Source organism: Thamnophis elegans, chromosome Z, assembly GCF_009769535.1.
Source record: "Thamnophis elegans isolate rThaEle1 chromosome Z, rThaEle1.pri, whole genome shotgun sequence".
NCBI lineage: Eukaryota > Metazoa > Chordata > Lepidosauria > Squamata > Colubridae > Thamnophis > Thamnophis elegans.
The window spans coordinates 120561860-120585484 of record NC_045558.1 but is presented as its reverse complement, the minus strand read 5'-3'; the positions used below and the strand labels follow the sequence as shown (position 1 = coordinate 120585484).

General features: G+C 43.8%; 1 protein-coding gene across 1 annotated transcript in view; it reads right to left on the bottom strand.

The window, feature by feature from the left end:
• MAMSTR (MEF2 activating motif and SAP domain containing transcriptional regulator) overlaps positions 1-23625 on the bottom strand; it is a 54815-nt gene that overhangs the window by 22754 nt on the left and 8436 nt on the right. The window contains exons 2-6 of the mRNA XM_032236265.1: positions 17705-17770; positions 16267-16325; positions 14274-14349; positions 10617-10766; positions 9732-9871 (exon numbers count right to left, since the gene is read on the bottom strand). Of these exons, the coding sequence (XP_032092156.1) occupies positions 9732-9871; positions 10617-10766; positions 14274-14349; positions 16267-16325; positions 17705-17770 (491 nt within the window). The remainder of the gene's footprint in view (positions 1-9731; positions 9872-10616; positions 10767-14273; positions 14350-16266; positions 16326-17704; positions 17771-23625) is intronic.

Sequence of the window (23625 nt, the reverse complement as noted above, 5' to 3'; positions counted from 1 at the left end):
GGTGTTATTTCGGGTAAAGGAAGGCAGAAAGAAAGGAAGGCTCCAGTAACAACAGTTCTTTATTGCAAGTTAGGTAAACATCCAGCTAAAGAAGAGTCGTGCAGCATCCCCTTTTAAAGGGATCTGTCAGACTTCTTGACCAATGGGATTAAACCTCTGTTCCCACCGGAACAGTGGACCTTGGTGGAAACCTCTATCAGTAGGGGAGAATATCTAACACCCCTCCCTTCTAGGATAGAGCAATCCAACAGGTGACGTAGTCATGCAGATAGGTGGGCTTTTGCGTAGCTCTGCCTCACCTGCGCAGTTCAGTGTGAATGGTTCCTTCGGACAAGTCGGACGGACTTGTTCGCTCCGCAGCTCTGCCTGATGGAAGCTCCTGGAACTTTCCACAGGCCGTTGCTGGAGCTTCTGGAGTTAACTCACTCGGAGTTTGCTGTGGGCCTGCATCGAAGTCAGATAAGTCTTCCGAAACTCTTGGGCTTGAGTTGGATGTGGAGGGATTGCTATTTTGTTTCATGCAGCTTTGACTATCTCGTGCAGGGGTTACTGTTGGTTGTCTAAGTTTGGAGTTGGAAATGCGGCTATGGAGTTGGTCAATATGCCTTCTCCAATTTCTACTGTCCTGACAAAAAACACTTATACAGTACTGAGTTTTGCACAATGACCTTGTTCTTTAAACTATGCTTTGGTGAATAAACCAGAGTAGTGGGTTCATATAAAGAACCCAATAAACCCTATGTGGAACCCATGGTTCCTAAATTCCCTAATTGCTATTATTTCATGCCAAGGATACATGATAGTTTAAGATGGTAAGCATCGTGGATCCTCAAAGAAAATGGCTGCCATGGGGTGAATACATATTCACAGAATGGCTACGCCTATGGGTATCATGATGGCTAGCACCCATATTTATTTTGTAAAACATTTGCACATAAAATCCAAAAAAATTCCTGGAACGCGACTGTTGACTTACCTGAATGGTCCTTCTATGTGCGCCGCGAGGGGAATCCAAGCATGGGTTAACTTTGTCCATTAGTCTAGAGACTGAGTTATGTAATTGTTGACCACGCCTCCTCTGACTGGATAGTCCAGTTTTGTATGAAGGCTCAGACGAACCAAGAGGTGAAACAATTGTCACGAAAGGCAGTAGCTAATGACGTAAGTAAATCGATCCAATGTCAATAGTTAAGAGGCAGGTAGCCATAGTAGTGAAACGAAGTCTGATGTCAATGCCCGGACCAGCCAAAGCCGACGACGGGTTTTGATTCCCCTCGCAGAGCACATAGAAGGACCGTTCAGGTAAGTCCTGTGCGCTGCTTGGGGAATCCAAGCATGGGACATGCCAAAGCAATGAAAGTCAAGGGCAATAGCTAGGGTGGTCAGGGGCCCCAGGTGATGAGAGCACCATCTGCAAGACTCGCCGCCCGAAGGAGGCCTCAGCCGAGGCATACATGTCCACTTTATAATGTCTGATAAAGGGCGATGGTGATGACTAGTTCGCCGCCCTGCAAATGTCCTCCACTGAGGCCTGTGTTGCCCAGGGCACTGGGGTAGCAGCACTCCTGGTGGAATGGGGAGTGATGTGTCTGGGAACCGGCCAGGATTGATTGTCATAGGCCAGGGCGATGCATGCTTTTAACTAGTGGCCGATGGTATGTGAAGATACCTTCTGTCCCATGGATGATGGCTGAAAACACAGAAACAGTGCCTCTGATCTTCTGAACACCACAGTGCATTTTACATAGTGGCGAAGTGCCCTGCAAACGTCAAGGTATTGCCACCGATGTTCCTGTGGATGTGAAGGATGCGGGCAGAAGTCCGGGATAATGAGCTCTTGTGCCCTGTGGAACCAAGTGTTAATCTTTGGAAGGAAAGCCGGGTCCAACCGCAGGACGACTCTGTTCGGATGAAAGATACAGAGGTCCGCACAGACCAACAGTGCCGGCAGTTCCGACACCCTCCTGGCCAATGTAATGGCCACCAAGAAAACAATTTTCAGGGTCAGCAATCTGAGACTGATTGTGCAAATGGGCTCGAATGGCATAGTCGTGAGGGCTTTGAGTATCAGGGACAAGTCCCAGGTAGGGTAGTGATGCACTACCGGCAGCCTGAGATTCGTAGCACGCTTCAGGAATGAGCGGACCCTTGGGTGCTGCATCAGGGAATGGCCTTGCCTGCTGCCAACCACCGTTGATAGGGCCGCAACTTGGCGCCGGAGAGTGTTGGGCATCAGACTCTTGTCCAAGGCCATCTGCAAAAATTCCAATACCTGTGATACGGACGTCTTGATTAGGTCAGCACTGGCTGTCCGATACCATCTGTAGAAGGCCTGCCAGGTGGCCTCATAGATACGAGTCATGGACAGGCGTCACGCCGCCTGAATCGTCTCAATGACCTTATCTGAAAAATGTTGTTGAATCAAGATAGCCCACTCACATGCCACGCGGCTAACTGCAGCAGTTGAGGGTTCGGGTGAATGAGAGCCCCTTGGGAGAGGTGGATCCAATCGTCCGGGATTCTCCAAGATCATGAGATGGATAGATGGACACGGTCGGCGTATCAAGGGTGACACAACCACATTGGTTTGATCAGAAGAACTTCCACCTGTTCCACTAGGACTTTCTGAATGACAAGCAGGATGATTGGTAGAGGCAGGAAGGTGTAAAGAAGGCCCTCCGGCCATGGATAGCAGAGTGCGTCAATGCCCTCTGCCCCTGGTGTCCAGTACCTGGTGTAATACTTTGGCAGCTGAGAGTTGTGAGGCTGCGCAAAGAGGTCCACTTTGGGCCCGCTGAACCTATGAGAGAGTTCCTGGAATAGAGCAAGATGGAGGCGCCACTCCGCCTGGTTCACAGTAGTTTTGCTCAGCCAATCTGCTTGCGTATTGACTGTGCCCGATATGTGCTCCACTCGGATTGACAGCAACCGGCTCTCTGCCCAGTGGTGGAGTCTCTCTGCTTCCATCATTAGGGATTTGGACCGCGTGCCTCCCTGGTGGTCGACATTAGTCTTTTAGGCCACATTGTTGGTGGGAATTAGTACATGGTTGTTTGTCACCAAGTTCCGGAATTCATGGAGGGCTAGGCAGATGGCTTGCAGCTCTAGCCAGTTAATGCTGTTCCTTAATTCCTGGTCCATCCAGAGATCCTGCACGACTTGGTCCAAGGCATGGGCTCCCCATCCGAAGAGGCTCGCATCTGTTGTCACCATGATGCGGTCTGGCTCCTTAAAGAGGCATCCCCTGAGTAGCTTGGAGGATGTCTGCCACCGGAGATACCATAACACCTTGGGTAGTAGCTGGACTCTGATTTGTGAGAAGAGGAGCAAAAACCATTGGAGCGGTCGAGCATGGAACCGCGCCCAAGAAACAATGTCTATACAGGAAATCATTTTCCCGAGTAGCTGGGGAAGAACTGCCAGCGGCAAGGATCTCTATGACATCACATGACTCACCAGGTTGCACAGACTTTGTCGCCTCTCCTGAGACAAGGACACCTCACACCTTTTGAGGTGATGATGGTCCCGATGTGCAAGATGGACGAGGTTGGCTGCAGTTGGCTCTTTGGAAAGTTCAGGATGAAGCCATGCTGCTGCAGGGTGTCGATCATGCACTGCATGTTTTGAATGGCCTGGTTCTGGGATGACGATAGGACCAGGATGTTGTCCAGGTAGCAATTGACTCTTATGGGTATTGACCGAAGAGAGGCAGCTATGACTGCCAGCAGCTTTGTGAAAGTTCGTGGGGCCAATGAGATGGCCTGCAAACTGGAACCTCAGGAACCTCCGATGTGCCGGATGTATTGGCATGTGGAGGTACGCCTCCTTGATGTCAACAGAGGTCAGCAGGTCGCCTTGGCGTATGCAGGATAAGATGTTTTTGAGTGATGGCATCTTGAATCCCTGATATTTTAGGTAAAGGTTGAGCTGTTTCAAGTCTAGGATGGCTCACCATCCTCCCAAGTTCTTGGGGACTAGGAATAGGATAGAGTAGCACCCTAGTTGCTCCTGCGCCTTTGGTACCTCTTCTATGGCGTAGATAGGGAGAAGATGTTGGATTTCGGTATCCATCAGACGTCTCTTTACCTAAGGGCACCTGGTGAAACACCTCGGGGGAATGGAGAGAAATTCTAGAGTGAGGCTCAGCCTCACAGTTTGGAGGGTCCAGGCGTCTGAGGTGGTCTCTGCCCATTGGTGAGTGAAGGCTGTTAAGCGCCTGCCAATAGGCCCCACCTCGCGTGAGTCACCAGTATCTACGAAAGGAACAGTTGGTGGCTCCACGAAATGGCCGCTAGCCCTGAGGCTGATTCTGGGTCTGCTGGCGGCCCCTATCCCTGGCACCAGAGCAGTCCTGGTTCCGATCCTGTTCCTGCACCTGTTCTGCAAACAGGCGCTTGTAGAACCAAGGATTCCCCAAGCAGCGCACAGAACAAGTTGATTTTCATTACCAATACTTTCTTTTGTAGCCTGCCAACTTTTTATAACTTGTCTTATGTTAAATAAGACCTATGTCCTATGTTAAATATGAAGATTACAGGTAGTGTTTGACCTGTAATCCTCTTACAACTGTTATAGAGCCCGGAAATCATACATCATACTTGTCATTAAGCAAGCCATCATGTGACTCACCCAATTTTATGACTTTTTTTTTGCAACAATTCTTAAGTAAATATGCTATCATTAAGTGAGCGGCAGGGTGATTAGGCAAGTAAGATGGAGTAGCTTTGATGGAGAAGTTGCAACCAGGTTGCAACTCTTTCTCTTTCCTTCCTTCCTTCTTTCTTTCTTTCTTTCTTTCTTTCTTTCTTTCTTTCTTTCTTTCTTTCTTTCTTTCTTTCTTCCTTTCTTCCTTCCTTCCTTCCTTCCTTCTTTCCCTCCCCCCTCTCTCCTGAAATGGGTGTGTTTTTTTGTGCTGAAAACCAGAAGTAAACACCTATTTCTCAGAAAAATTATAGTAAATATGTGGTCACATGACCTCAAGATGCTGCAAATGGCTGTAAATGCAGATTGCTGAACCCCTCATGGCGGGTGTGCGTCTGTGTCTGTGCGTGTCTGCGTGTATAAGCGTAGCTGTTGAAACTGAATCTGGGGTGGAAGTTCCTTTTTTGGCAGTCCATTATAAATTCCATAGTCGCTAGGCAACTGGTTGTAAGTTAAGGACTATCTATATAAATGAGACAGGAAATATCAAGAAGGCATTTGCTACATTGGGGACCTCAGCTCCGAGTTCAACAATATTTCAAAGTGTCCTGCAGAGGGCAGCAGTTTACCACACAGACAGACAGACAGACATATATACACTCAAATATACATACATATGGGCACACATGTGTACGCATACACACACATATACATACAAAACCTTAATGTATACTTCAATGCCACAGGCCTCTTTCCTGGCTTTTAATAAAACTTGATTTCCATTGTTTAAGTTGAGGAAAGGAGTATAAATTGACCTACTTGAGACAATCTCTCCTCCCAATACTTTCTGTCTGAGCTGCCTGATTAGACAGAGTTGGCCTGCTCTGAATTCCATCAATTAAACAATATCATTTGATGGTATCCTGGAAATTGGTCTCCTCTATTGCAGGGCCTCGCTTACCCTGTTTGAAAGGTCTTAGTAAACCGGCTTTGCCTCCAAGTTTAGGCTTTTATTTAATTCTACACAACAGTATGAAACACAAATACCACTCTTTTCTTTGTTATTTGGGTTTTTTTCTTCTTGCTTTTAATATTGGATGCTGCCCAGAGTCTTCATTTATAAATTTGAGCCAAGAAAATAAAGCCAAACTTCTTTAATTTAACAAAAACATAAAGGGCTTCCTGTCAACTGAGCCCAGCCACTACATTTTTATGCTCATTAGAGCCACAGCCCCAAGATTTTTTTTTTTTTTAAAAAAAAACAGTAAATAGAAAATAGAGAAATGTTGAGGAATTAATATTGTGGTACTTGGAAGTAAGCCATGAACTTTAGCAGTCCATTTTTTTTCATGATGTGTGCAAAGTAGTGGCATAACCAACTGACACTAGACATTTTAATAGTTTGCACCACTTTCTTTTACTCACACAATATAGTTAGCCCTCAACTTGCAACCATTCTTTTAGCAACCGTTTGAAGTTACAATGCCACTGGAAAAAATCTCTTATGATTGGTCTCGCACTTAGGATTGTCGCAGCATCCTCAGTGTCACGTGATCAAAACGTGGATGCTTGGCAACCAGCACATTGACAATTGTTGCAGCATCCCAGAGACACGTGATCACCGTTTGCGACCTTCCTTGTCTGCTTCCGACAAGCAAAGTCAATGGGGGAACCTGAATTTGCTTAACGACAGCTTCATTTATTCATTTTCATGTAACTTTGTTGCTTGTATCCTTACGATTTATATTGATTGTTTCCTGATTGCTTATATGACTATCATTAAATGCGGTACCTTATTATTCTTGATGAATGTATCTTGTCTTTTTATGTACACTAAGAGCATATGCATCAAAGGCAAATTCTTTGTGTGTCCAATCACACTTGGCCAGTAATGAATTCTATTCTCTGTCCTGTCCTACCATATTCTGTTAACACCTTCAGTGTGATTCGCTTAACAACCACGGCAAAAAAAAAAAAGTCTTCAAATTGGGCACAACTCACTTAACAATTGCGTTGCATAGCAACAGAAATCCTGGTCCAATTGTGGTTGTAAGTTATGGATTGCCTGTAATTCAATAAAACTTCATGAGAAACCGCAGCTGAATAGAGCATTTTCACCAGGATGTTCGATTAATCTATTTCCATCCTTCAGACTGTCAGTCTCTTTGCTTATAGGCATTAAAAGCAACAGCGACACAGCGCATAAAAGATGTTAGGCCAGCTAGGGAAAGAATGCAATATTTACTTCTTCTTTTTTTAATGGTGAAAAAAACCCCATGGTAAACAGCAGGATTATTCCAATTCATAGGATGCAGAGTCTGAAGTGGTGCTGGGAAACCTCCACAAAAAAATTATTAGAAGTGGAATGAATGTCATAACCCAAATAGAAAGCCTTACACACTGCAACATTTTGTGTAAAAACCCACCTGTGCTGCTCCATCTGGATTTCAATCATTTGTATTAATGCTAGAGGCCACAAAGGCTATCACTCAGTTTGTCTTCTCCCCATGCCACACTGCATTTACCTTCTCCCCCATAATTTGAACCCTGGCTATTTAATAAAGGTGAAGGTCAGAAAAGCCCACCCATGAATCACACAGTTGCTAAAGTGAGCTGTACAAGTTACACTATCAGTATTTTGGTTCATTGAGAGGGAAAAAAGAAGGGGCAAGGGGAGGAGGGAGGGAGGGAGAGAAAGAGAGAGGAAGCTAGGAAAAGTGGAGTTCTAGTCCTGCCTTAGACTTGAAAGAGCCAGTTGGATGACTTTGGGCCAATCACCAGTAGACTGTGAGTTCTAGTCCCTGTTCAGGCCTGAAACCCAGCTGGGTGACTTTGGCCCTGTCCCACCCTCTCAGCCCAACTCACCTCACTGTTGTCGGGAAAATAGGAGGTGGAAAATATATTAGGTCTGTTTGTGACCTTGAATTATTTATAAAAATAATAAAGGGGGCATTAAATAAATTTGAAAACAAATAATATATTTGGGGAGATATGGAGCAACAATTCTCACTGGAGGTAGAAATAAAGACCTTGAGAGACCGCCTACTGCCAATTACCTCCACGCGACCTATTAGATCTCATCGATTAGGCCTCCTCCGAGTTCCATCTGCCGGTCAATGCTGACTGGCAACTACGCGGAGGAGAGCCTTCTCGGTGGTAGCTCTGACCCTATGGAACGATCTCCCCGTGGAGATTCGTACCCTCACCACCCTCCAGACCTTCCGCACAGCCCTCAGAATCTGGCTATCCCGTCAGGCCTGGGGCTAAGACTGTAACCCGCCCGAATGGTATGAATGTTGTGTTTTTAATTATGTATTGTCTTTATGTTAAAAGTTTGTCTCCCCCTCCCTTTTGGGTTGTGAGCCGCCCTGAGTCCCCCCAGGGAAAAGGGCGGCATACAAATAAACTTCTATACTCTATACTCTATATACCTTTCTCTGTGCTCTCTAAATGAACAAGTCACATATAAGGAAGTCATATATGTCAGGATATTCTAGGAACCAGTCAGAGCAAAGTGTCTTTGTTTATGGAAGAAAATGTAACGGTTAGTCACATAAGGCAAACACTTCCACTAGTGTTCCTCAATCTCAGAGCTCTTAAGATGTGTGTACTTCAACTCCCAGAATTCCCTAGCCGGCGTGTTGGTAACTGTTCCTATGGGTCAAATTTAATGATTATTGCTGGAATAACTTTTCTTTTAGGTGTTGACCTCCTCTGTTTGATGAACACAGAATTGCTATTCTGCAGCAGTTCCTGTTCTGTGAAAATCTTGCCGTTTGTACCTGGCACTTCTCTATTGATATTCTGCAGAGCTATTAAAATGGTGTAATTTAATTGATTCTGAATGTGATTAAGGGATTTTTACAGTGACCAGCCTGTAGCTTTATTTTTGTTAGGAATTGTTGCTGCCTGTGGTTTTCATTATTAAATTTTGGTTATCTAATTGGAAATGGAATGGATGCAATCCTATTAGCACAAACTATTTGGAGCACCAGGAAATATATGTATGTATGTATGTATGTATGTATGTATGTATGGATGGATGTATGTAAGCAAGCAAGCAAGCATGCATGCATGCATGCATGCATGCATGCATGCAGGGGTGGGCTTCAAAATGTTTAGTAAGGGGTTCTCTGTCTGGTTGCTGGGTGGGAATGGCCTAGTCAGCCTCATGCACCACATCAGGGGGGTGTAATCCTCCTCAGGCTCTGGAGGCCCTTTTCCCAAACTTCTGCTAGGCCCGTTTTTCACCCTCCCCGAGCCGCCCCCCCCCCCCGTGCGCCCTGCACTTACCTACATTCAAAATGGGCCACATGGGAGCTCCTGGGAGGGGCAGGCAGTGCCAGCCAGGAATAGGATTTGAGGGTTCTCCAAACGGCACAGAATCTTAGCTAGAGGTTCTCCCAACCCCCCTGCAAATCCCCAGTAGTCCTGCTCTGCATGTATGTATGAGTGCTAGTGTAGCTCTGTTTGTGGTATATTTGACTACACTGCCTCTTTTATAGAGATATTAGAAATAGTTATAATGCACCCCTTTTAATGGACATCCCAGGGTATGCAAGTCATTTTTATCTTCAAGTATTGCTAGCTGATCTAGGAAACTCTATTTCCTGGGCTATGGCTCTGTTACATTGCATCAAGATCCAAAGTAGATTCTGTTCCAAAAACATCAATTCTTGTTCCTGGACAAGAATTTTAAACTTGGGGGGTTTATGGAGTAAGGCACAATATGGATTCTTAATTCTATTAGCCACAGACAGCATGGAAGATAGAAGTTGGGCTCCCATAAAGACATCATGCTAGCTTTAGGTAGTTTCATGTTAGCATACCCAGCGTTTCACAACCTCAGCAACTTTAAAACATGTGGACTTCAACTCCCAGAATTCCCCAGCTGGCTATGGGATTCTGGGATTTGAAGTCCACATGTCTTAAAGTCACCAAAGTTGAAAAACACTACTTTTAATCAGTTCCTCCAAATAGCAAGGAGCTCCCCACTGTAGCCTGGAGCTTTTCAACTTTCATCAAACAATATTTCAACAAACCACAGAAAGACACACAGAGAGATATGTCTATATATAGAAGTTGCTTACTTGAAAAACTGCTTCTGAAGTGGAAGGATTTCCTTGACCACTTCCTGGAGACAATGCAAAACATGGGGAGGAGGAGGAAGAGGAACTGCTAAGATCTTCTTCAAAGTTGAAGGACTCTGGAGTTCTACAACGGGCTGCATCTGAAGATGGTGTTGGGAGAAAGAAGAGGTAGAAAGGCAGGACAAATTACTTGGAACTCACAATAGAGTGAAAGGAAAACGCTATCCTGTTCCTTTATTATCCACAAAAACATTTTATATTGAGCTTGACGATCGATTTATCTGCGTCATAAATGTCTAATCGTTCTGTTCTTGGAGATCTCACAGTCAACAAAACTTATTCTGGGCCATAGTACAAGAAGTCCTTGATTTACGACCACAATTGGGACCTGGATTTCTATTGCTATACAATGCAATTGTTAAGTGAATTGCGCCCAATTTTATGATTTTTTTTTTGTCATGGTCGATAATTTGTAAAGCGAATCATGTGGTTGTTAAACAAATTGAGCTTCCTATATTGTTTTTTATGGTTATAAGCCAGCTGAGAAGGTCACCATGATCCTGAGATGCTACAACTCTTGTAAATACATCCTAGTTGCCAGCCACGCAAATTTTGATCACATGATCCTAGGGACGCTATGAGTTGTAAGCGTCATAAATATCTTTTTTCAGTGTTGTTCCAACTTCAAATGGTTGCTAAATGAATGGTGGGTACATTTGAAGCTTTCTTCAATCGCAAGATTATAATTCCAGTCATCTCACCCCATTACACCCACTCTTTTAAATATACTTTCTCCCGTACAATCGGGAGTAGCTATGAAAGAATGAAGCTTGCATGAGGCTGGATTCTCTCCTCCTTCTGAAGTACTATTAACAATGTCATTACCTGCCACCACATCCGTGATACCAGGCTCCAAGGGGAGAATGTTTTTCTTCACCAACTCAAGTGGCCCAGGACGATGCAAGATCTTCTCGCTCAAGTCTTCGGCCAAGCGAGCCTTCTTTTCCTGCAACTCGGAACGGTCCCCTTGAGACGCTGAAATGGAGGACCAGAAGGAATTCAGTGTTCATGGAAAGCAGATGAGGTAAAATCAGAACAACCTGGCTAGATCTGAGGGGAATTTTACCTCACGTAGAAGCCTGAATCTAAAACAAGATGATCGCAAATAATTACAAAGGATTTTATCATCCCCTGGGGATCATTCAGAGTACATGTAGCCCTCGAATTATAACCATTCATTTAGTGACCAAAGTTACAATGGAGGGAAAAAGGTGACCCACTTTCACGACCGTCCCTGCATTCCCAGTCACATGATTAAAATGTGGGCGTTGGCACAAAACATGTATTTAAGAACGTTGTGGCATCCCAGGGTTGTGTCAGATTGTCATTTGCGACCTTTCCAATTGATTTCTGGCAAGTAAAGCGAATGGGGTAAGCTAGATTTGCTTAATAACTGCTTGATTTACTTAACTGTAGCAATTCACCTAATGTCTGTGGCAAAAAGGGTCACAGAATGAACAACTCACTTAACAATTGCCTTGCTTAGCAACAGAAATTTTGGGCTCAATTGTAGTCGTAAGTCCAGGGCTACCTGTAAGCTAGAATCACTGATGGGATTGTTAGGTGGGTATATTCTATTCTGACTTTCATTTAGGACTTCAAGATTATGCACAAAGTAGTTTCTTCTCCAATTTTTCTCCTCAACAATAACCAGGTGGCCTTTAAAAAAGGCTGGCTCAAAGTGAACATTCATGGCCTAAATCTGGATTTTGGTTTCAAGGGGGGGGGGGGGGAAGGAAACTTGTTTTTTTCCAGAAAAGTGAGTTAAATTCCTCCTAAGTGACTTCCAGATGTCTAAGCTAGTTCAAATTAGAAAATGAAGGAGAGTGAAAGGCAGAGCTTCAGATAGGCAGGGGGAAAGAGGCACTGAAAAGGATGGGGGGCGGGGGGTTCCTATAAGACAATGTTGGTGAACCTTTTCAGCACCGAGTGCCAAAATGAGCGTGCATGCGTGCTGGAAACTGGAAGAGCAGCCACCTGATGCACAGGCATGTGCCGGGAAGATGATCCTCTAGTTTCCAGTGTGCGCATGCGCGCTGGCCACTTAATCTTTCGGTTTCTAGAGCCAAGGTGGCGCAGTGGTTAAATGCAGCACTGCAGGCTACTGCTAGATCAGCAGGTCAGCGGTTCAAATCTCACCGGCTCAGGGTTGACTCAGCCTTCCATCCTTCCGAGGTGGGTAAAATGAGGACCCAGATTGTTGGGGGCAATATGCTGACTCTCTGTAAATCGCTTAGAGAGGCCTGAAAGGCCTATGAAGCGGTATATAAGTCTACTGCTATTGCTATTGCTATTCTGGCATGCATGCACGCAAAGACCAGCTGGCTGGTATGCATGCATGTGCCAGGAGCATGATCTTCTGGTTTCTGGTCTTCATGTGTGCCAGAAACCAGAAGACCAGGTGGGGCCAGTGTGCATGTGTGCACCAGAAACTGGAAGATCATCTTCCCAGCATGCGCCTGGTGAAGACCAGCTGGATGGCCCACCAGGAAGGGCAACAAGTGTCAGCTCATGTGCCCAGAGAGATGGCTCTGTGTGCTACTTCTGGCACACGTGCCATAGGTTCACCATCACAGCTATAGGACTTATCATCCAACCCTTAAGGCTGAGCATTTTTTCCTCTTGGGGGAAGGAGGATTCCTGATATCAGAATATGTCACTGAGCCTGGAGAATGAGAACTCTTTTCACTATTACCATTAGGGAGTCAAGAGTGGAAAACATGAAGATCTAAAGTTCCTTCTCATCATCTTAACCTCATTCTTTGAAGGAGTAACACCTGAAGTTGTTGGAAGAGAGTATAGAGAAAACTGGTGGAAGAAGAGGGGTTTTTTTTTCCCCCTACAAAATTTAAGAGCAAAACTCATTCTAAATCTCTCCCCTTGTTATTTATTTATAATGGTGCATGTATTCATTTGATCAGGACTGTGCTGAGAATTGTTCTCGCTTCCCAGAGCTATGATATTCAGCAGCACAGCAAGTGGAAGCTGGAAAGATGGGGCACTATTAAAAAAAATATTTCTTGCTAACAAAGGTAATTGGGACAACATGACCCTACCCCTTGCCGCCGCCCCCACCCATATCACTAATTGCAAAAAGGTTTTGCAAACAGAAATAAAGTATGAAAATACTTTTATGAAAGGAGATTGCCCACCCTCTGAGTTTTATAAACGTTGCCAATGCACCTCAAAATTTGCTACAAGAGTGTCATAATTTTTATTCCCATACTTGCTAATCAAACACAAATGTTCCGCTTAGAACCATGGAAAAATCGGAAAGATCAAAAACACGATTCTCTCCTGGAAATAGTTAAAAAAAAAAAGGAAAAGAAGGATCTGGCAGGATTTTGAAGATACGTAGGTGAAAAATGGTTTCCACAAAAAGATTTGGATTTTGTCTCAGAGTTTAAAAGCGATTTGCCTGTGTTTACACAACATATCCTTACTCTGTATTGACAAAACGGTTCCACCACAAAACCGCGGTAGACTAAAGCGCACTCGACGAAAGCGCGTACGTGACGTCATCACAGCGCGACGAAAACAGCACGCTGTGAGCGGTAAACTTAAAATTAATGCGTAAATCTAAACCTAACCCCCCCAAACCTAACCCTAAACCTAACCCTAAGCCTAACCCTTAACCTAACCCTAAACCTAACCCTAACCCTAACGCTAAACCTAACGTTAACCCTTAACCTAACCCTAAACCTAACCCTAACGCTTAACGTAACCCTAAACCTAACCCTAACCCTTAACCTAACCCTAAACCTAACCCTTACCTTTATGTGAATCGGCTTGCTTTAATTGTTCTGGCTCAAGTTGTTGTTATGGCTCTTGATAGGAGAGATAAAACTTCGGTGCCTCCATTGCAGAAATCAAAGCAAATGTTGAGTTTTAACTTTTCAAAGCTTGCATTGACTGAACATTCTCCTGACTGGGTTAATTGAAGTCCTCTCTTGGGTGTGCACCAGAAATCAAGGAATTCAAGCAGTGGTGTTACTGTTTGCCCATTATGGCTGTGATTCGCGATGGTTGTAAAACAGATTGATCATGCGATCGACCTGATTTTTACAACCTTTCTTGTGGCAGTTGCTAAGGAAATGCCATGACCGTTAAGCAAACCAATGGTTCACTATGGGTGCAGTTTAATTTTAATTTTAATTTTATTTATTTTTAATTTTATTTGTCACGCTGCTGATGACGTCACGTACACGCTTTCGTCGGGCGCGCTGTAGTCTACCGCGGTTTTGCCGTGCCACGGACAAAACATTAGTGCCTTCCTCACATAATATATTACGCCTAAAAAAATCCAATATCATGGCTTAAGGTGCTAGCCTGAATATTCTCACAACACAATTCCACAAACTACTCAACCCATGTTGAGCCTTGTCTAGTATGTTATACAAACCCAACATCTTGATTTTCAGATTATGATGTTGGATTGGCAGAGAGGTTTCCAATCTGGACAGATACTGTGTTTTTCCCTACCTTCAGCCAGCTGGCCCTTAGCAGAGCTGGTCTTGTGAGGCCGGGGTGAAACTTTGAGCTTGGCAGTCTCATTGGCCTGAGAGAAGCAAAGGAAAAACTTCATAACACAGCCAATATGCCCAGACAATTTATATATCACTAAAACTGTCTTCCCTGTAAACTTTAATCGAGTAAAATAGTGCATAGGGCGACAATGTTTGAATCAAGCTACTTAAATGGGCTAACTTACGGGAATTCATTCAAAATCCAGAATCTTTGATTCCCGTAGAATTAAAATTTGCCAAATTTTATAAAACATTTCATGACATAATATAAATATCATAAAACACTTCCTGTGGTCAACTCCAGGTGTTTGATTGTGCTATAATGTTCAACATGGGCTGCTTTCAAGGCAGACACATGTCTGAATATTTACCTGATTTTTAAAGAATATTTCCAGAACATTAGAAGTGTTGCCATTGAAGATATTAAGGGTAAGGAAATGTATCTGAAATGATGACCCAACAGCTCATGGGATTGTCTAGTCATCACTAGAACTGCTTCTTCAGTTTCTCTGTAATATATCTCAATCAATCATGGAGTTTTGAGCTGAAACAATTGTTTAGCCTGAAGGGTTCATTGTGCCTGTGGTTGACACTCTACAATACACTCCCAAACTTGGCAACTTCCAAATCTGTAGATATTAATTCCCAGAATTCTCTTTAATAATAATGCTAGCTGGAGAATTGTGGGAATAAAAGCCCTATCATTTGGAAATTGCCAAGGCTTGGAAACACTGTACTAGGACAACCAAGGGAAGAGAATGAAAAAGTCAAGTATAAGGTCTCCTCAACAGAGTGCTAACCATGTTTAGACAAGCATATCCCATTTCAATAAGCCATGTTATGAATGAACATGCCAGCCATGTTGCTCCATCAGACATCTCAAGTGGTCTAATTTATTTATATAGCTATCATAAGTAGAATTAATGGGATTCTGCACAGAGTTTTAAATCTGGGTGATGTCATTTAATGTTTTTAAAAGAAGGAGATTTAGATTACCCTTGGTGTTCAGTTCTAATATCAAAGGTGATAGAAACACACCTGGAAACTTAATGAGAAACGTTTTGGATATAGGAGACTACATGTATTTCCAATCCATAGATACTATATGCCACCTCCCTCTGTCCTAAACTTTGGAAATGCACTGTTGATCACAATAGCAATTTAGAGTTGTGATACTACAGGACAATCATCTTCGCTTGGAAGGCCTCGGCTTGTTCCATGTTAAGTGGGAATTGCGGATCCATATTCATTGCATTTGTAAAACATTCTATTGGAAAAGTGGGAAATAAGCATATTTAGCAAGATGGGCCAATGGACTAAATCCAGGGATGGGCTTCAAAAATTTCAGCAACGGGTTCTCTGCCCGATTGCTGAGTAGGCATGGCCATGGTGGGCGTGGCCTGGTCAGCGTCCTGCACCACGGTGTGTGGGGAGAATGTTCATCTTCCCCAGGCTCTGGAGGCTTTCCTTGAGCTCTAGGAGGGTGGAAACTGCCTCTCCTGGGCTCCAGAGACCTTCTGGGCAGTCCATTTCCCCCCCTCCCCGAGCCTCCGTGCACTTACCTTGCATCCAAAACGGGCCACGTGGAGACTCCTGGGAGGGGAGGGGCAGGATGGGAGGAGGAGGCAGGGAAGACAGCAAAGGGTGGGATTTGGAGGTCCTCCAAACCGGCCATAGCTCCGGGTTCTCCCGAACATGGGAGAACTCATAGCAGCCCACCCCTGCCTAAATCAGTATATATCGGTTTCTGTTTGTCTGTCCTATCTGGTTCACTATGTTAATGGGAAAGAGGACAGAGCTTGAGAAACTTATATACATTTTGAGGCAAGCCAACAGTTATGGATGGTGGATGGTGCAGAACATGGATCTCTACTTAGCTGCCATTCTTATTGACAGCCAGCCCTACTGTCCAAATAGCAGGCTAATGACATAATCCCATTTATACTCACCCTGGTCTGCCCTTGTGTCCCACTAGGCTGCGAGAAAGTTGGGAGGGATTTGCTGAGCCCTGGAGGGTAAAAAGGAAAAAAAAAATCAGATAAGCACCAGAGGAAGCGTTCTGCCATCCATCACTACGCTTCCCTCCTAGTTTAGGAGCATATATAGGGTAGTCCAATCCTACTAGAAAGTGGAGAGACTTGGACACAACCCTTAGCTGAGTCTTTTGACATGTGTTCAGTCCACTTTTGTATCCTCAGCTATGAAATTGTTTGAACTGGCTGTGTTATTTAGGCTTGGTATTTTATTCGATTACAAAATCTAGCACAGAAATGATTGTTTTGGGGATTCTCTTTTAAAATGTCATTAAACAAAAAACCTTCCGTATTACAGTGTTTTCCCGTAAAAAAGACCATGCGCTTATTTTTTTGAACCCCCCCCCCCAAAATAAGTGCATGGTCTTATTTATGGGGAGGTCTTATTATGTTTGAGGTGCAGGAGGCGGCGAGCATGTCACCTCATGGCTGCTGCTGTGTTGCAATACTTTCAGGGAGGGCTTATTTTGGGGGCAGGGCTTATTTTAGCACATGCGCTCAAAAGCCCGTTTGGGCTTATTATTCACGGAGATCTTATTTGGGGGTAAACAGGGTATGCATGGCAAAAAGGAGAGCCTTCCATCTATTTAGCATTTATGCTGTTACCCATTTTGGCTCAAGTTGTTGTTATGGCTCTTGATAGGAGAGATAAAACTTCGGTGCCTCCATTGCAGAAATCAAAGCAAATGTTGAGTTTTAACTTTTCAAAGCTTGCATTGACTGAACATTCTCCTGACTGGGTTAATTGAAGTCCTCTCTTGGGTGTGCACCAGAAATCAAGGAATTCAAGCAGTGGTGTTACTGTTTGCCCATTATGGCTGTGATTCGCGATGGTTGTAAAACAGATTGATCATGCGATCGACCTGATTTTTACAACCTTTCTTGTGGCAGTTGCTAAGGAAATGCCATGACCGTTAAGCAAACCAATGGTTCACTACGGGTGCAGTTTTGCCAAAAAACTGGAAGGAACTTCAGTTTTCAGCAAGACAACGTAAAACATGATCACATAATTGTCGATGGTTGCAAATGATTGTAAATGCAGGCTGGCAGCCGAATGTCTGAAATTCAGTCATTTGATCCAGGAAGGTGGGCCTGGCTGTTGTAACTTTGAACACTGGTCCCAAGTAGCTCCCAGGTAGGCCACTCATAACTTTGAATAGTCACTAAGTGACCAATTGTAAGCCGAGGATTACAGAAAATCAAAAGGTGCAGCTTTCTCTTTATGGCAGGAAAGCTTTCTCCATTAATATTCTGATGTTGGTGCCAACTCTTTTCCCGGGCATCCACTCCTCTCCCCCCCCCCCCCCCGCATCTTTTTTGCCATCTGATTTTCTTGGCTTTTTATAAGACTCACCTGGAATTAAGTGTCGTTCAGAGAGCTGTTCTTGGGACCTCCGATGCTGCATTCGCATTTGGAGCACTGAAGAGAGGCCACCAGGAAGGCATCGTGAGAATGATGGGTTGCATCAGCCAAGGGGCACATGAAAGCATAAAGTGAAATGCACATTATAAAATCAAACTCGCTGAAGACTCACCCCACAAAACCCCATAGCAACAGTGCCACAAGCCCCCACAGCAACAGATTCGAGATTAGGATGCAACCTGTCAAATGAGTGTTATAAATTATATTGGCAGTGTTTAAAGCAAGAGGACCCAACCATGGCAACTTTAAGACTTGTGGCAGGCTGGGGGATTCTGGGAATTGAAGTCCAGAGGCATTTAAGTTGCCAAGGTCAGACTCACCTGCTTTAAAAGAACAAGCTATTCCTCCTGGCAAATACTCAGTTGCATTACCAAATTGAGGATTATTTTCCCCCAAAGTTCAGCTCAAAATGTAAAACAGATTTTTTCTGCTATTGTGCATACATGTATTCAACCTTCTCCCCACATCTGCTGCCTGATAAGAGTCTAGCTGGCAGAGAAGATTCTTTTAAATAAATTATGCTGAATGCAACTCAATTGGGCCGTTGTGGCTTCCCTCCAGGGCAAAAGCTAGAGATATTATGCAAAGGTGTCCGGGCACAGCACCTTCAGGATGCATGCATCAAACTAACAAGGTGGGAGGCAATTTTTCCCCTCCCCAAGGCTCACATGGCAGGCTTGTAATAATCCCCTTCTAAATGGAGCTGAAGTGAGGTTACTCAGCACTACTTAATATTTTAAAAGCAAAAATTAAACAGACAAATCAAAAGGAGCGAGTGGAAACAAGTTCACGATGAGAGCCGTATTTAATCTCCTTCGACAGCTGTCCAAGTGGGGCGAAGATGTAATTGAGGCATCCATCTGCCAGCAAACAGAGAGAGTTCGACCCTGGCAGGGATGAGGGTGGGTGGGAAGTAATACTCCAGGGGCCCTGTTTTGCTTGCACCATGTTCCTCTGGTATAAATCTTCCATGGTAATGCTTCTGCTAGTGCTAAGCATTAAAATAGGGCGTGTGGGAGGACAAGGACAATGGAGACCTGCAGATTCAAGGTCTTTCCGTTTAACAGAGAGATTAAACTAGTCCCCATAATCGTACAGATCTTCGTTGCGCTGGTTTCCACTGATTCTCCATCACGAATGCCCTTTTAATTGTGGCTGTCTTTTCCTTATGCTCTTTTCAAATTAAACCAATTCAGAGAGGTCTATGAGAACTCTACGGGATCTCCAGCATTCGCCTTGTTGCTCCCTTAGGCCCTGTTCCGGTTAGACACTCCTTTCTTCCCCACCCACTTCATTATCTTTTATGTCCAAGGAACATGGGGAAGACATAGGAAAGCACAGCCCTTGATTAACACTTAAACAAAGACAACTGACTTTTCTTAAATAACTTGGAAATGGTTTATCACTTGATTCCACTCAGTCTGGGCCTAGTTAAATGTATTCCAAACTCTGCCTACTAGACAGATGGAAGTATTTTCTGGGCTAGAAGCAGTGGTGGGTTCCGAATTCTGTTCCAACCAGTACAGTTGGAACAGCCCCGGAATTATCTACATGAATGCACGCAGCGCACGGATGCAATCTAGCGTCAAATGACACTTCTGAAAATCTCCATGACCCTCCAGCTGTTCCACAGAGCATTGCGCAGGCCCCATACGTGTCATGTGCAGAAGTGCCAACAGCATAAAGCACCGGTAAGGAGCGCAGGCGGGCAGGTGGACCCTCCGGAGCACCGTACCGGAATGGTATCCGGTGCTACGGGCAGGATCCAGTACGCCTGTACTGGGACGAACCTCCTACAACCCACCACTGGCTAGAAGGGAGAGATCAGTGTATTGTAGTCGTCAAGATATAAGAGGCAAGAGTAGGGAAATACAGGATCTAGTCCCCTCTCAGTCATAGAAGCTTTCTGGATTATTTTAGATCAGGCGCTCTTTCTCAGTCCAGCCTATCTCACAGGGTTATTGTGGAGATAAGTACATTTTATCTATTTAAGTACAGGTAGTCCTCAACTCATCAACAGTCACTTAGCGACTGTTCAAAATTATGACAGACTACTTTGGGGCAACTTAGTTCTAATGGTTTCCCTCCCTCCACTGGCCACAACCAACCCATTTTACAACCATCACGACTTATCACTGAAAGTCAGGCTCCATTCTGGTTGTAATGCAAGGACTACCAGTGTGCTTAGTCATTAAGCATATACCTAATTAAAATATTAGACTCGATTCTTTCTCAAACCACTCCTTCCATTTACCCCTCAAAAGTTCCCATTTCCTCTTTCTTCTATAATGACTACTTTGATTGGCTATTCCAGTCTTCAGTGATCACACCCCCAAAGACCCCCATGGAATGAGTAGTTTCAATAAGGAAGACAGTCCCTTCCTCTAAACAGGAAATAGGAATAACCTTGAGGAATAGGAATAACAGGTACAAAGAAGACAATAGACAAATAAGAGAAATTTGAGTCTCAGGCAGAAATGTAATTTGAGAAAACTAACCCTCCATAATTTTCATGGAGACTAAAACAGGGAGGGGGGAAAGCATATCAAGACATACAAGATTCTATTACTATAGACTCATAATAAAGGTATTAGCATTCATAACTTTTGGTGTTCTGTCATCTCTTGTACCTCTTGTTCTCAAACCACAAACTAGCAAGGAACAAAGCACATTACGGGAAATATGGGATGTTGCTGTGCTTTTTCTAGGGATTTTTTAAAATTTATATCTATTGTGCCACAGTAAAAGTGAAGGTGCAGATCCAGACTAAGTGAACAAGGGCCCACTCTTTTTGTGTACATCATAAGTACGATCATGCAGTCCAGATTTCCATCTTGACATTTTTGGACATACCTGGTTGACCCTTCTAAAAGACAGGGAGAGAACAGGTCAGAGAGTGAATATGAACAATACAGAATGGGGATCTGGTAAAAGAGAACAGGCAAAGCTGCTATTTGATAATGGGGAAGAGATGACACCACAAATGGATCCACTGAATTCAGTGTTGCCTGCAACTATCAAGGTGGCGCAGTGGTTAAATGCAGCACTGCAGGCTACTGCTAGATCAGCAGGTCAGCGGTTCAAATCTCACCGGCTCAGGGTTGACTCAGCCTTCCATCCTTCCGAGGTGGGTAAAATGAGGACCCAGATTGTTGGGGGCAATATGCTGACTCTCTGTAAACCGCTTAGAGAGGCCTGAAAGGCCTATGAAGCGGTATATAAGTCTACTGCTATTGCTATTGCTATTGCTATCAGTTTAGCTTTCTATAATATGGGTTCAAAGTGATCCCAGTGATCTCAAAACCACTGAACAACGTCTTTCAAAGATCCTGGAGCACTAGGGAATGACCAGAGGACTGGAACAGGGCTGATGCAATTCCCATCTTCAAAAAAGGGAGAAACAATGGAACCAGGAAACTACAGACCTATCAGTCTGACATCAATGCCTGGGAAGATTCTGGAAAAGATAATCAAGCAATGAATCTACAAACACCTAGAGGCAAATAAAGTCGTAACCAAAAGCCAACATTAGTTTGTCAAAAACAGATCATGCCAAATAAATCTTACTGCATTCTTTGACAGTGACAAAATTAATGGACCAGTGAAACACTGCAGATATAATTTGTTTGGCATTTAATAAGTAGACCACAACCTACTACTTGATAAGATTAAAAAATGTGAGTTAGACAGCATCACCACCAAATGGATTTGTAATAGGCTGACCAATCGACACCCAATGTGTGGTCCTTAATGAAATTGCATCTATCTGGTAGGAAGTACACAGTGGGGAACCCACAAGGCCCTGTCTTAGGCTCAGTACTCTTCAATATCTTCATCAATGATTTAGATGTGGGGATAGAAGGGGAGCTCATCAAATTTGCAGATGACACCAAGCTAGCGGGAATAGTCAACACTTCAGAAGATAGGCTCAAAATACAAAAGGATCTTGACAGACTTGAACACTGGGTCCTTTATAAGAAAATGAAATACAATGGTGAGAAAAGTAAGGTTTTAGTTTAGACAAGAAAAAACTAATGCACAGGTATAGAATAGGTGGTATCTAGCTCACTAGTACTAATTGTGAGAGGGATCTTAGAATCCTAATAGACAATCAAATATCATTTTAAAGGTGTGCTGCAGCTGCCAAAAAAGCTAATGCAGTCCTAGGCTGCATTAACAGGGGTATAGAATCCAGATGTTAATACCACTTTGGTAAAACCACATTTGGAATATTGCATCCAGTTTTGGCTGCTACAATATAAAAAAGATTTTGAGACTAGAAAGAGTGCAGAGAAGAGCAGCAAATATGAGGGACTGGAGGCTAAAACATATGAATATTTGCAAGAATTGGGTATGTCTAGTTTAATGAAAAGAAGGACTAGGGGTGACATGATAGCAGTGTTTCAATATTTCAGGGGCTGTCACAAAAAGGAGTGGGTCAACCCAGGTGCTATAGCCGGTTCGCTCAGGGATGCGCCACACACATTTGCTTGATGCACCTTGCGTGCGCATGCACAGTACAACTAAAATTGCTCTGAAGAAGCACGTGAAGAAGCAAAAAACAAGATGGCGCCGCTTATGGCGCTGTCGGGAGAACCGGTTCAGGGGCGTGGCATGCCTGGGACGCTGCCAGTTCCAGCAACCCAGGCTGCCAAGCTACTGCTAGTTTGGCCGAACCAGTCTGAACAGGTAGGAACCCACCACTGAGTCAACCTATTCTCCAAAGCACCTGAGAACAAGAAGCAGCGGATGGAAACTAATCAAAGAGATTAATTAGACAGTTAGAACAATGAATCAATGAAATGACTTGCCTCCAGAAGTTGTGAGTGCTCCAAAACTGGAAGTTTTAAAGAGATTGGACTGTTCTGTTATTCTGTTAAAACCTCTTTAACTTGCCTAGAATTTCCCAAACTTGGCAAATTCAAGGCGAGTGGACTTCAACTCCCCAAATTCTCAGCAACAGCTATGCTGGCTTTGAAATTCTGGGAGTTGAGGTCCACATACCAGGAAACAGCTAATCCTGGGAAACAAGATTGCCAAAGTTGGAAGCAGGAACCCTTCTTTAAGAAATCAAGAAAAACTGTAATACAGCAAGCATGCTATTGGGCAGTGTAAGCTATATCTGGGTTTGCGATGCTTAAAAACTATTCTATCAACTGCTTGAATTTTACCATGAACTATTTCCTTTTTTTAAAAGCATGGAAACAGATATAGAATTGTTTTAAATAAATAAAATTTGGATGACAAAGCAACACAGTTCCTCTGAAACTATTTCTTTGGGTTCTAGGATTGTTGCCATTAAATAAAATAAGACTGGTTGGAATACTGGCAAATGCCATCAACGATCATGTTACATATATTCATGTAATATTTGTCAATGATACAGAAAGGAAAAATGCAACAGCTTAGGCAAAACATGGACACAAGTGCGTGCACACCTTCCCCAGAACACGCTCTCCCTCTTTCAAGCACACCCAGAAAATGGAACTGAAATGGAAAATCTCAAAGTGCTACCAGATGATTAGATTAAAATCAGTATTTAAGAAATTAAGAATTATAGTAGTGTGCTTTGAATTAACCTTATGGAGCTGAGTCTGCAGCATCAACCCGTCTCCAGTTTTTACAAAATAAATGCATGATTGCTTGAGAATGACCTTCCTAATGAAAAACTAGAGGAGAGTTTTAGAATTGCACAGTAAATTCTGCTCATATAATCTATGCCAGGGGTATCAAACTTGTGGCCCACAGGCCGGATGCGTCACACACAGGCCACGCCCACCCCAGCTCCACAAATGGGGAAATTGTCACGAAATGTCACGTGATGACATCGTGTCGCAGTGAGTTTGATACCC